This window comes from Anolis sagrei, chromosome 8 (assembly GCF_037176765.1).
Source record: "Anolis sagrei isolate rAnoSag1 chromosome 8, rAnoSag1.mat, whole genome shotgun sequence".
NCBI lineage: Eukaryota > Metazoa > Chordata > Lepidosauria > Squamata > Dactyloidae > Anolis > Anolis sagrei.
In genome coordinates, this window is record NC_090028.1 from 4,046,343 (window position 1) to 4,058,450 (window position 12,108).

A 12,108-nucleotide genomic window follows, 5' to 3' on the forward strand; every position below is an offset into this window, starting at 1 on the left:
TCAAACTACAAGAGAGGAGATTCCATCTGAACATTAGGAAGAACTTCCTGACTGTGAGAGCCGTTCAGCAGTGGAACTCTCTGCCCCGGAGTGTGGTGGAGGCTCCTTCCTTGGAAGCTTTGAAGCAGAGGCTGTATGGCCATCTGTCAGGGGTGATTTGAATGCAATATTCCTGCCTCTTGGCAGAATGGGGTTGGACTGGATGGCCCAGGAGGTCTCTTCCAACTCTTTGATTCTATGATTCTATGTGGGTGCGGAGGAAAGCAAACCACAGACCATCTATTACAATGCAACCCAGGCCTCACCACATGCACACTGGAGGACCTTCTCACAGCGACACCAGAGGCACTCCAAGTGGCCAGCTTCTGCTCCAAGGACATTTAGTACAATGCCAAATTTTTAACTTTGTGGTTTTTCTATACATTACAACCACATTCTCAATTTGCTTCTGACACGATAAATAAGTAATTATTTCACATTAACCACATCATTTTAATACTGGAAGAAATCAGCATTTGCAAACAAACGGGGCTCTTTCCCCACGTTCCCAATTCATCCAATTAGCAGAACGACTACGTCAAGAAACATCACCAACAACCCTATTCCTGGAAGCCATGAAGGACCTTCTTTGAGCAAAGCGTGTTCCTTGAACAGGAAGCGGCGTCTGGCTGGGCAGAAAGGGAGCCTTGTGCGGACACTACCTTTTGAGTCTCAAGGAAGCCTAATATTATATATATACACACACACATATATATATACACACACACAAAAGGGAGCTGCGTTCTCAAAACGCCCCACTTTGGGTCAGACTCTGGCCAGCCAAGTTGGGAGACAACTCCAGCCTTTCACATCAGATTTCTACAAAAATGAATCTATGGCAGGGAAATGGAAATCCAGACTCTGGAGACACACCGTCAGCAACAGATCAGATTATTTACTATGTATTTGAGCCCATGATTTTGGGATACAAATGAGCCTCTTCAGCGTTTGATATTCTTGGCAGAGATACTGAGAAACAACACTGCTGCTTTCCCCTTGTGACTATCTCCCGGGTGGATTGCATCTGAGGGTTGAATGAAAAGTAATGCCTCCACCTTCCTTACTTGGGTTTGGATGGAAATCTATATATATAAAAATGAAAAGGGCGTCCAACGGGACAGCAAAACTAAAAAAAAAAAAACCCCGACGAAAATTTACCAAAATTCCCATGCACATACCTCAACCCACAAGGTATGCACAAATCTATATATATAAAAATGAAAAGGGCATCCAACGGGACAGCAAAACTCAAAAAAACCCCGACGAAAATTTACCAAAATTCCCATGCACATACCTCAACCCACAAGGTATGCACAAATCTATATATATAAAAATGAAAAGGGCGTCCAACAGGACAGCAAAACTAAAAAAAAACCCCGACGAAAATTTACCAAAATTCCCATGCACATACCTCAACCCACAAGGTATGCACAAATCTATATATATAAAAATGAAAAGGGCATCCAACGGGACAGCAAAACTCAAAAAAACCCCGACGAAAATTTACCAAAATTCCCATGCACATACCTCAACCCACAAGGTATGCACAAATCTATATATATAAAAATGAAAAGGGCGTCCAACAGGACAGCAAAACTAAAAAAAAACCCCGACGAAAATTTACCAAAATTCCCATGCACATACCTCAACCCACAAGGTATGCACAAATCTATATATATAAAAATGAAAAGGGCGTCCAACAGGACAGCAAAACTAAAAAAAAACCCCGACGAAAATTTACCAAAATTCCCATGCACATACCTCAACCCACAAGGTATGCACAAATCTATACCTATAAAAATGCTCTGTGCATAAGGAGTGCCTTAAAAAACAAAAGAACCAATGAACGAAATCACACCAAATTTGGCAACAAAATGTCTCACAACACAAGGAGTGGCCATCACTCAAAAAATTATGATTTTGTCATTTGGGAGTTGTAGTTGCTGGGATTTATAGTTCACCTATAATCAAAAAGCATTCTGAACTCCACCAACAATGGAATTGAACCAAACTTGGCACGCAGGCCTCCCATGACCAACAGAGAATATTAGCAGCATTTGGTGAGCATTGAGTTTGGGAGTTGTAGTTCGCCTACATCCAGAGAACACTGTGGACTCGAACAATGATGGATCTGGACCAAACTTGGCATGAATACTCAATATGCCCAAAAATGAACTCAGATGGAGTTTGGGAAATAGACATTTGGGAGTTGTAGTTACTGGGATTTATAGTTCACCTACAATCAAAGACCATTCTGAATGAAGCCCACGAATGACAGAACTGGGGCAAATTTCCCACACAGAACCGCCATGACCAACAGAAAACACTTAAGGCCATCCAGTCCAACTCTCTTCAGCAGGGCAAGAAAACATAATCAAAGCCCTCCTGACAGAGAGCCATCTAGCCATAGACATATATAGATATGATTCACACACACACACACACACACACACACACACAGATACAGTATCATAGATTTGAAAGGGACCCCTGAAGAAGGGCAATTATATGTTGCATGTTCCAGAGTAGGCAAACCAGACAATCTCCACATCAGCACTGACAAAGAAACAACAAGAAATACTGTTTATCCACAAGCAGAAAGAAATTACATATATTAGAAACCAACACTTTCTCATCACTTTATTTTCCAGATCAACAAACTGGGCCACAGCAATGCGTGGCAGTTGACGGCTAGTATTTTAATAAATAAATAAATACATACACACATACATAATAAATCAATCAATCAATCAATCAAATGCAGAAATAATCCTTAGAATGTGCTCTTTAACTACCACTATTCACCTTTCCACATAATCACCAGAAAATTGGATACATTTCTGCCAACGATGAACAAGTTTTATCTATTTATTTCTTTACAGTATTTCTATTCCGCCCTTCTCACCCCACAGGGGACTCAGGGCGGATTACAATGTACACATACATGGCAAACATTTAATGCCATAGACACGCAACATATACAGACAGACTGTCGCAGCTCAGAGTAGTCACCTTGCTCCAAACACCAAACCACACCAAGGCTGAAGGTTTTGTAGTTTACAGAAGAAAAGAAAAGTCTTAAATGCAAAGGTAAAGTTCCAAAAGTTCAATAGCAAACAGCATGAAGCATAATCCAAAGACATCGATCAAACAAGATTCCATGACAGCAAGACAGAGTCCCAGGAAACCAAGAACATTGGCCAAAAGGCCAGGCAATCCAAAGAAGTTACCAGGTTGTTTGCAGAAGTTGCACTAACAAAGATTTGCCTTCAAACACCCCGTTTAATATACTTTCCCAGGATGAATGTATTCCATTGACCCCTAACCTCCCTCTTGTTAGCAAGCCTCGCACTGCAGCGAACTCTGAATTGTAAGCGATCCTTCCTATCTAGATCTTCATAGCTCTCAAGGTCGGATAGCTCATTCTCCGCCTGAGAATCATCAGGCTGGGAGCCATCCTCCTCAATCTGCACCCGGCTAGTTTCACTAACATCAGAAACATCATCTGAAACATTCCTTGCCATGGGAAACTGAACCTCTTCAGATTCTTCTTAAAAACAACAGGAACATCTTCATGAATCTGAATCTCATCATCTTCTGCCTGAGGCTCCAGCTGAGCCACAACACAGACACACAGAGGCCATTTACCATTCCAGCTTTCCTTGAGGGTATTTTGGCCACCAGGGGAGCTGTCGCTTCACTGTCCATTTGTGACACTGATGGAGTACTTCCTCATTCTTTGCATGCTTGCTGGAGATTTTTATGGCCTCATAAATTAGTTAAATTTGCCTCCCCGCATAAGTGGTACCTAAATTTCCTACTTGACAGATGCAACTGTCTTTCAGGCTGCAAAGATTGACAGCAAGCTACACAAATTGCTCGGAAGCTCACTTCGACCTGAGCTGGCTTCAAACTCGTGACCGTTCGGTCAGAGGGAGTCGACTAGCTGACTCCCAGCCAGCTGTGCCACAGTCCCAGTGCTAAGTTTTCTGAAGCCGTCGCGGAAGAAGTCGACACTGAGTCGCCTCTGGGCTGAGAGGGGCGGTATATAAATATAGTAAACAAACAAACAAACAAACAAATAAATAATTTTTTTTCCTCCTTGCAAACTGAGCCTTAATGCAAAACCCACCGGTTTTGAGGATAAACGCTTTTGCAGCTCCTTTGGTCTTGGTTTGTTGCCTCCCTTCATTGCAACAGGATTTCAAATCCACACACAACCTTCTGTGTTTATTCTAACCAACCAGCTACACCTTTTGCACTGATTCTGAATTATATATGAATGCTTTTATGTCAACAACAAGCGTGCAAGCGCCTCTCACCTCAATGGGAATGTAGAGCATGAAGCCAGGCTCCCCGGTGTGGGTCATGCTCATGACGCGGATGCCGTTGGCGTAGCCCACGCTCATCTCCTGCGGAAACAAGGCCCAAGAGAGAATAGGGTGACTTTATTGTCTCTTTAATTCTATATAAATAAAAATGCAATGTTTGTTTGTGGGATTAACAGAACTCAAAAACCACTGGGCGAATTGACAGCAAATTTGGACACAAGACACCTCTCAGGCCAATGAGTGATCATTACTCATAAACACACTGAAAAACACAGCAGAAGGGACTTCAAAAGCAAAAAAACCCCAAAACATTACAACGCATGCACAAAACATATACACATACACATATATGCATATACACAAAACACATACACAGAAAGAGAGAAGGAGGGAGTGAAAGAAGGAAAGAAAGAAGGGTAGAGAAGGAAGGAGGGAGAGAAGAAAGGAAAGGAGAGAAAGAAGGGGAAGGAGAGGAAGAAGGAAAGAAAGGTAGAGAAGGAAGGAAGGAGAGAAACAGGGAAGGAAGGAAAGAAGGATAGAGAAGGAAGGAGAGAAGGGTAGAGAAGGAAGGAGGGAAGGAGATAAGGAAAGAAAGAAGGGTAGAGAAGGAAGGAAGGAGAGGAGGAGGGAGAGAAAGAGGGGGAGAAAGAAGGAGGGAAGGAGAGAAAGAAAGAAGGGTAGAGAAGGAAGGGAGAGGAGGAGGGAGAGAAAAAGGGAAAAGAGGGAAAGAAGGAGGGAAGGAGAGAAAGAAAGAAGGGTAGAGAAGGAAGGGAGAGGAGGAGGGAGAGAAAAAGGGAAAGGAGGGAAAGAAGGAGGGAAGGAGAAAGAAAGAAGGGTAGAGAAGGAAGGAAGGAGAGAAGGAGGGAGAGAATGAAATAAAAAAGTGAAAATGGGATGGAAGAAGGAACAAAAGAGAGAAAGAGGGAGGAAAGGAAGGAAGGAAAGAGACAAGGAATGATGGAACCAAAGAGCAAAGGAAGCGAGAAAAGGAAAAGGAAGGAAGAAGAAGGGAAAGAAAAAGAGGGAAGGAAGAAAGGAAGGAAGGAAGGAAGGAAGGAAGGAAGGAAGGAAGGAAAGAGGGAGGGAGGGAGGGAGGGAGGAGAGAAAGAAGGATAGAAAGAGAGGGAAGGTTGGCCACAGCAACATGTGGAGGGTACAGATACTCTATATAAATAAAAATGTAATGTTAGTTTGTGGGATTAACAGAACTCAAAAACCACTGGACGAATTGACACCAAATTTGGACACAAGACTCCTAACAACCCAATGTATGTCCTTCACTCAAAAAATTGATTTTGTCATTTGGGAGTTGTAGTTGCTGGGATTGATAGTTCACTTACAATCAAAGAGCATTCTGAACCCCACCAACGATGGAATTGAATCAAACTTGGCACACAGTTCTCCCATGACCAGCAAAAAAAACTGGAAGGGTTTGGTGGGCAGTGTCCTTTGGTTTTGGAGTTGTAGTTCACCTACATCCAGAGATCACTGCGGACTCAAACCATGATGGATCTGGACCAAACTCTAAACAAATACTCTTTTCCGGCCCTGAAAGTGGCTGCTGCTCCTGGATGAGAATCAAGCCAGGTTCCCCAACCAATGGAGGAGTCCCATACCTTGCAAAAGAGGGAGGGAAAATGGTCCGGCGTCATGGGCGCATAGGAGAGCTCGGAGAGGACGTCCACCGCACGGGGGCCGATCAGGTTCAAGGCTGCGGAGAGAAGATAATAATAATAATAATAATAATAATAATAATAATAATAATCTTTATTTATACCCCGGCACCATCTCCCCAAGGGACTCGGAGCGGCTTACATGAGGCCAAGCCCAACAACACATCAATAAAAACAACAGGGAATAAGCAAAATAAGCAATACAATTAATATAACTCACAGACACTATCACACAAGGATTTAAAAACCTATGGTCGGGCCAGATGTAATAGTTAAAACTTTAAAAATAAATGCTGGACATGAACAGAGGATGTCTCTAGTAGGAGGGTTTTAAACGAAAAGTAGAGAACAACCCAACGGGTAATTGAAGTGTTTCTCAGGATATTTTGGAGGGAATTGTTTCCTTTATTCAGGGAAGACACAATGGAACAGCCACGTTTTCAGGCTCCTCCTAAAGACTGCCAATGTGGGGGCTTGTCTGATATACTTGGGGAGCGAGTTCCACAGTGGGGGGCCACCACAGAGAAGGCCCTCTCCCTCGTCCCCACCAATCGTGCCTGCGAAGGAGGTGGGAACGAGAGCAGGGCCTCTCCAGATGATTGAAGAGATAGCGTGGGTTCGTATACAGAAAAGCGGTCATGCAGGTAGGCGGGTCCCAAACCGTTCAGGGCTTTGTAGGTAAGAACCTGCACCTTGAATTGGGACCGGAAAATAAATGGCAGCCAATGGAGCTCCTTAAACAGAAATCTGCAGAAAAAGATCGCATGCAAGGAGGCCTCTCTCTCCGAACTTCTTCCCTTTTCTCCGCTCAACAAGACTCAGCTCAACGGAGGTTTAGCACAGCGGGTAAATCATCAGCAATTATAAGATCTATCAACCAAAAGGTTGCAAGTTCGAAGCCCCAGGTTGGCATGAGCTGCCAACTGCCGCCCTATCTCATTGTTTACCTAAGCAATTTGAAAACAGGTTTAGTTGTAATTAGAGAAATTAGGTACCACTAAAAAGTGCGGGAGGTGTTTCACGACGCCATAAAGAAAAAAAATCAGAAAATGCAGGGGGACCAAAAGGAAGGAGGAAGTCCTAACGGCTTGTCATAGAGGATAGAGCAACAACACCCTCTGGACTCAAGCCCAACCTTCCATGGCACCAAAAACAGCTGAAACAAACCACCTCCTGTTCTGTCTGTCTGTGTACTGTCTATACAAAGCAGCATTGAATGCTTGCTGAGCATATGTACTGTATTTTATTTATTTATCGTGTCAGGAGCAAACCAAACAGTTGTATTGCATTTTTAACAAACAAACAAACAAACAAACAAAACACAAAGTTTGCAAGCTTGATAGTTGATTAATGTCCTTTGACCAGTATCTGGCCACTTGGAGTGCCTCTGGTGTTGCTGCAAGAAGGTCCTCCATTGTGCATGTAGCAGGGCTTAGGCTGCATTGCAGGAGGTGGTCTGTAGTTTGCATGGCCCCATTTCTTAAGGTTGGTTCTGCATCTCGTGGTGCCAGAGCGCAGTCTGTTCAGTGCCTTCCAAGTTGCACAGTTTTCTTTGTGCCCAGGGGGGAGTCTCTCAATTAGTATCAGCCATTGATTGAGGCTCTGGGTTTGAGCCTGCCACTTTTGGATTCTCGCTTGCTGAGTGACTCTGTAGATCTTGGAAAACTATTTCTTGATTTAAGTTGTTGATGTGCTGGCTGATACCCAAACAAGGGATGAGCTGGAGATGTCTCTGCCTTGGTCCTTTCACTATTGGCTGCTACTTCCCGGCGGATGTCAGGTGGTGAAATACCGGCTAAGCAGTGTAATTTCTCCAGTGGTGTGGGGCGCAGACACCCCGTGATAATGCAACATGTCTCATTAAGAGCCACGTCCACTCTTTTAGCATGGTGAGATGTGTTCCACACTGGGTATGAGTACTCAGCAGCCGAGCAGCATAGCGCAAGGGCGGATGTCTTCACTGTGTCTAGTTGTGATCCCCAGGTTGTGCCAGTCAGCTTTCCTATGGTATTATTTCTAGCTCCCACTTTTTGTACTGTGATCTGCCCTGAGTCCCCTTTGGGGTGTTATTGTTGTTGTTATTGCAAGAAATGTATTCCTGCTTAGAAAGGATCTCAAGTCAAGCTAAAGAAGTCATTTACATTAGCGTAACAAATGCCCAGTATAAGCTTCAATAACAACACCCTAGATGTTAAGTCCCTATTTTTTTTGCTTCAGGCAATTCCTTGTGCTGTGAAATTCCCCCCTTCCACTTCAGGTAAAGATAGCCAGCCATACAAAGGGAAAGCATAGGATTGGCGTCAGAAACAAGCATGCCTACAAGTTGTTGCACTCCAGGCCAGGTAAGCCCTCTGGCTGTAAACACCGCACAGCTGAGTAGAAATGCAAGCAGTTTACTGAAGCTATTTTAAAAGCAGTCGCAGTAAAAAGCACACCATAAAAATAGGTAAATCCAATTAGGTAGAAAGATAAGTAGGAACAAATAGTCCAGGAAAATAGTCCATCGGAGTTCATGAAAAACCAATACAGAAACTTCCAAGGTAAAACTCCAAAACCTGAATAATGTATCAAAAAAGGCACTTAACACATAAATCTATCCAAGGCAAGGCTTCCAAGGACCAGGAAAGATGTCTTGACTCAACTCCACCATTGCTTCGTCTGGCTACAGATTCTGTACTTGGCACTTTTATCCCCTAATCTGCTCATTGTCCCAAGCGGCCAGGAACGGATTTCGTTTCAGTCTTGACTTGGTTATCAGTCGCTCTCTCAGTCTGGCAGAACGCCAGAGAGATTGATCTGTTTGCCTGTACTGCTTAAAAACATGCCTTCTATCTACTGGCTCATTAATTTTTTTCAGCTGGCCCAGGTGCTGAGCTACTCTCAGGCTCAAAGTCATGGGAACTCTCTGGTAGCAATTCAGGCCCAGGGAACAAACCATCATCCCCAAACGCTTCAGGAACGTTCTTATCAGAAAAAAACACTTTGAACAGGAATCCCATTGTCATTCTCTGCATCTAGAGCAACCTCATCATCAGATACATGATCCTCATTGTCATTCCCAACATCAAGAGTACCCTGATCATTAAGACACAACCACAGGCTGAACTCCAACAGACCTGTCAGTTAAAATGGGATCCTAACACACTAGAGTGAAAGGGCCCCAGGCACCCCCGCCTCATCTCACCTGTGTACTTCCAGGTGACATCCTCCAAGATCAGGCTGCTGTCCTCAGGCATGTGCTTCTTCAGCCAAGCCCAGCAATGGACCTGCTGGTCTGTGGGGGAAATCATGAAGAAGCTGCAAGGCAAGCGAGAGGGGACACAACTCATCGCAAAGCTTAGGAGACATGGGATGGCGGGAGGGGGAGATAGTACGCAATGGACATTCAAGATAAGGTCAATAGAGAAGCTAAACCAAAACCTGTGCGAGAATTCCCAGCTTAATGAAGGGAGTAGAGGAGGCATGGGCAAACTCTGACCCTCCAGGTGTTTTGAAGGGTTAGGGTCCCAAAACCTCCTGGATCCTTATATCCAATTGAACACTAGAGGCAAGGAGATCGTTCAATAGGTTTATTTGATCAAAACACCCTGCTGGGTGAAGCAAAACAGAAAAAAATTGAGACGCAGCTCAACATCTTGAGCATGTCAACAACAGGCTATTTCCCTCTATTCCTGCATCATCTTTTCTTTGTTCCCTTCTGGTGCCAGCTCTTATCAGTATTCTTCTGCTGCTTTTCCTCAGCTCCTGATTCTTCCTTCCTTGGTTTTCTCCCCTGCTGCACCTACTTGTCACTAGGTATTTTGGGAGACATGGAAAGAGCCTCCTTGAAGACTGAGTCAAGACAGTTGGGTATTCCCTAGGCAACATTTCTTGTAAATGGCTAATCTTTCCAACCCAAAGGCATTGCTTTACAACATTCTATACAATGGGTTGTTGTAGGTTTTTTGACTATATGGCCATGTTCTAGAGGCATTTTCTCCTGGCGTTTCGCCTGCATCTATGCAAGCATTCTCAGAGGTAGTGAGGTCTGTTGGAACTTGGAAAAAAGGGGGTTATATATCTGTGGAATGACCAGGGTGGGACAAAGGACTCTTGTCTGCTGGAGCTAGGTGTGAATGTTTCAACTGACCACTTTCATTAGCATTTGATGGCTTGGCAGTGCCTGGGGGAATCTTTTGTTGAGAGGTGATCAGATGTGCCTCATTGTTTCCTCTCTGCTGTTTTGCTGCTGTAATTTTAGAGTTTTTTAATACTGGTAGCCAGATTTTGTTCATTTTCATGGTTTCCTCCTTTCTGTTGAAATTGTCCACATGCTTCTTGTGGATTTCAATGGCTTCTCTGTGTAGTCTGACATGGTGGTTGTGAGAGTGGTCCAGCACTTCTGTGTTCTCAAATAATATGCTGTGTCCAGGTTGGTTCATCCAGCGCTGTGCTATGGCCGACTTCTCTGGTTGAAGTAGTCTGCAGTGCCTTTCATGTTCCTTGATGCGTGTTTGGGCAATGCTGCATTTGGTGGTCCCTCTGTAGACTTGTCTACAGCTGCATGTATACGGTAGACTCCTGCAGAAATGAGAGGATCCCTCTTGTCCTTTGCTGAACGTAGCATTTGTTGGATTTTCTTGGTGGCTACATCTGAGGATGCTTGCCATAGATGTAGGCGAAACGTCAGGAGAAAATGCCTCGAGAACATGGCCATTTAGCCCGGAAAAACCTACAACAACCCAGTGATTCCAGCCATGAAAGCCTTCGACAATACATTCTATACAATGTTTTTGACACTATATATATGTATATATATGCAATACTTTTGACACACACACACATATAAATATTCACACACACACATACACTAGCCATCCCCTGCCATGCGTTGCTGTGGCCCACTCTGGTGGTCATGGGAGTTTTGTGTGGGAGGTTTGGCCCAATTCTATCATTGGTGGGGTTCAGAATGCTCTGTGATTGTAGGTGAACTACAAATCCCAGCAATTACAACTCCCAAATGTCAAGATTCTATTTTCCCCAAACTCCACCAGTGTTCACATTTGGGCATATTGAGTATTCGTGCCAGGTTTGGTCCAGATCCATCATGCTGTGCTCTCTGGATGTAAGTGAACTACAACTCCAAAACCAAAAGACACTGCCCACCAAACCGTTCCAATATTTTCTGTTGGTCCTGGGAGAACTGTGTGCCAAGTTTGGTCCAATTCTATTGTTGGTGGGGTTCAGAATGCTCTTTGATTGTCGGTGAACTATAAATCCCAGCAACTACAACTCCCAAATGACAAAATCATTTTTTTGAGTGATGGTCACTCATTGGCCTGACAGATGTTTTGTGTCCAAATTTGGTGTCAATTCATCCAGTGGTTTTTGAGTTCTGTTAATCCCACAAACGAGCATTACATTTTTATTTATATAGATATATATTAGACTTGGTTGATCAAAAAAATTTGATTCAAAACTTGTTTCGGATGTAGGGGGCACTGGTAGTTCGATTCGGAACTGAATTCTGAATTTCTCGGAAAAAAACGAAACTTTCACAAACTTCTGAATCACTTTGTTAATGGCGGGCACGGTTGCACAATATGCAAGACTTGAAAGTATGGGATTTGTAGTGTCTTTTTAGGCAATGCACAGCAAACAAACAAAATAACAAACAGCTAGCTAGCCCTGAGAGCTTTTGGGGCCCTTGGAAGCTGATTTCACAAGTTAGGGAAGTATGGGCTTGAAAGTATGAGCTTTGTAGTATCTTTTTAGGCAACACAGAGCAAACAAAGAAAATAACAGACAAGACAGCCCTGAGAGCATCTTCTTCCGCAGTGAGGGTATTGCTTTCCAGTTGGAAGGCGGTCTTGATCGGGGTTGGCTTGACGCGCCTTCCTCTTGGCACGCTTCTCCCTTTCGCCCTCCATTTGTGCCTCTTCAAATTCTGCAGCACTGCTGGTCACAGCTGACCTCCAGCTGGAGCACTCAAGGGCCAGGGCTTCCCAGTTCTCAGTGTCTATGCCAGAGTTTTTAAGGTTGGCTTTGAGCCCATCTTTCAATCTCTTTTCTTGTCCACCAACGTT

At 43.9% G+C, this 12,108-nt stretch overlaps 1 protein-coding gene across 1 annotated transcript in view; it reads right to left on the minus strand.

Moving 5' to 3' along the window:
• PDPR (pyruvate dehydrogenase phosphatase regulatory subunit) overlaps positions 1 to 12,108 on the minus strand; it is a 63,310-nt gene that overhangs the window by 9,140 nt on the left and 42,062 nt on the right. Inside the window, exons 16-18 of the mRNA XM_067470968.1 lie at positions 9,228 to 9,340; positions 5,987 to 6,081; positions 4,362 to 4,451 (exon numbers count right to left, since the gene is read on the minus strand). Coding sequence (XP_067327069.1) covers positions 4,362 to 4,451; positions 5,987 to 6,081; positions 9,228 to 9,340 — 298 coding nt within the window. The remainder of the gene's footprint in view (positions 1 to 4,361; positions 4,452 to 5,986; positions 6,082 to 9,227; positions 9,341 to 12,108) is intronic.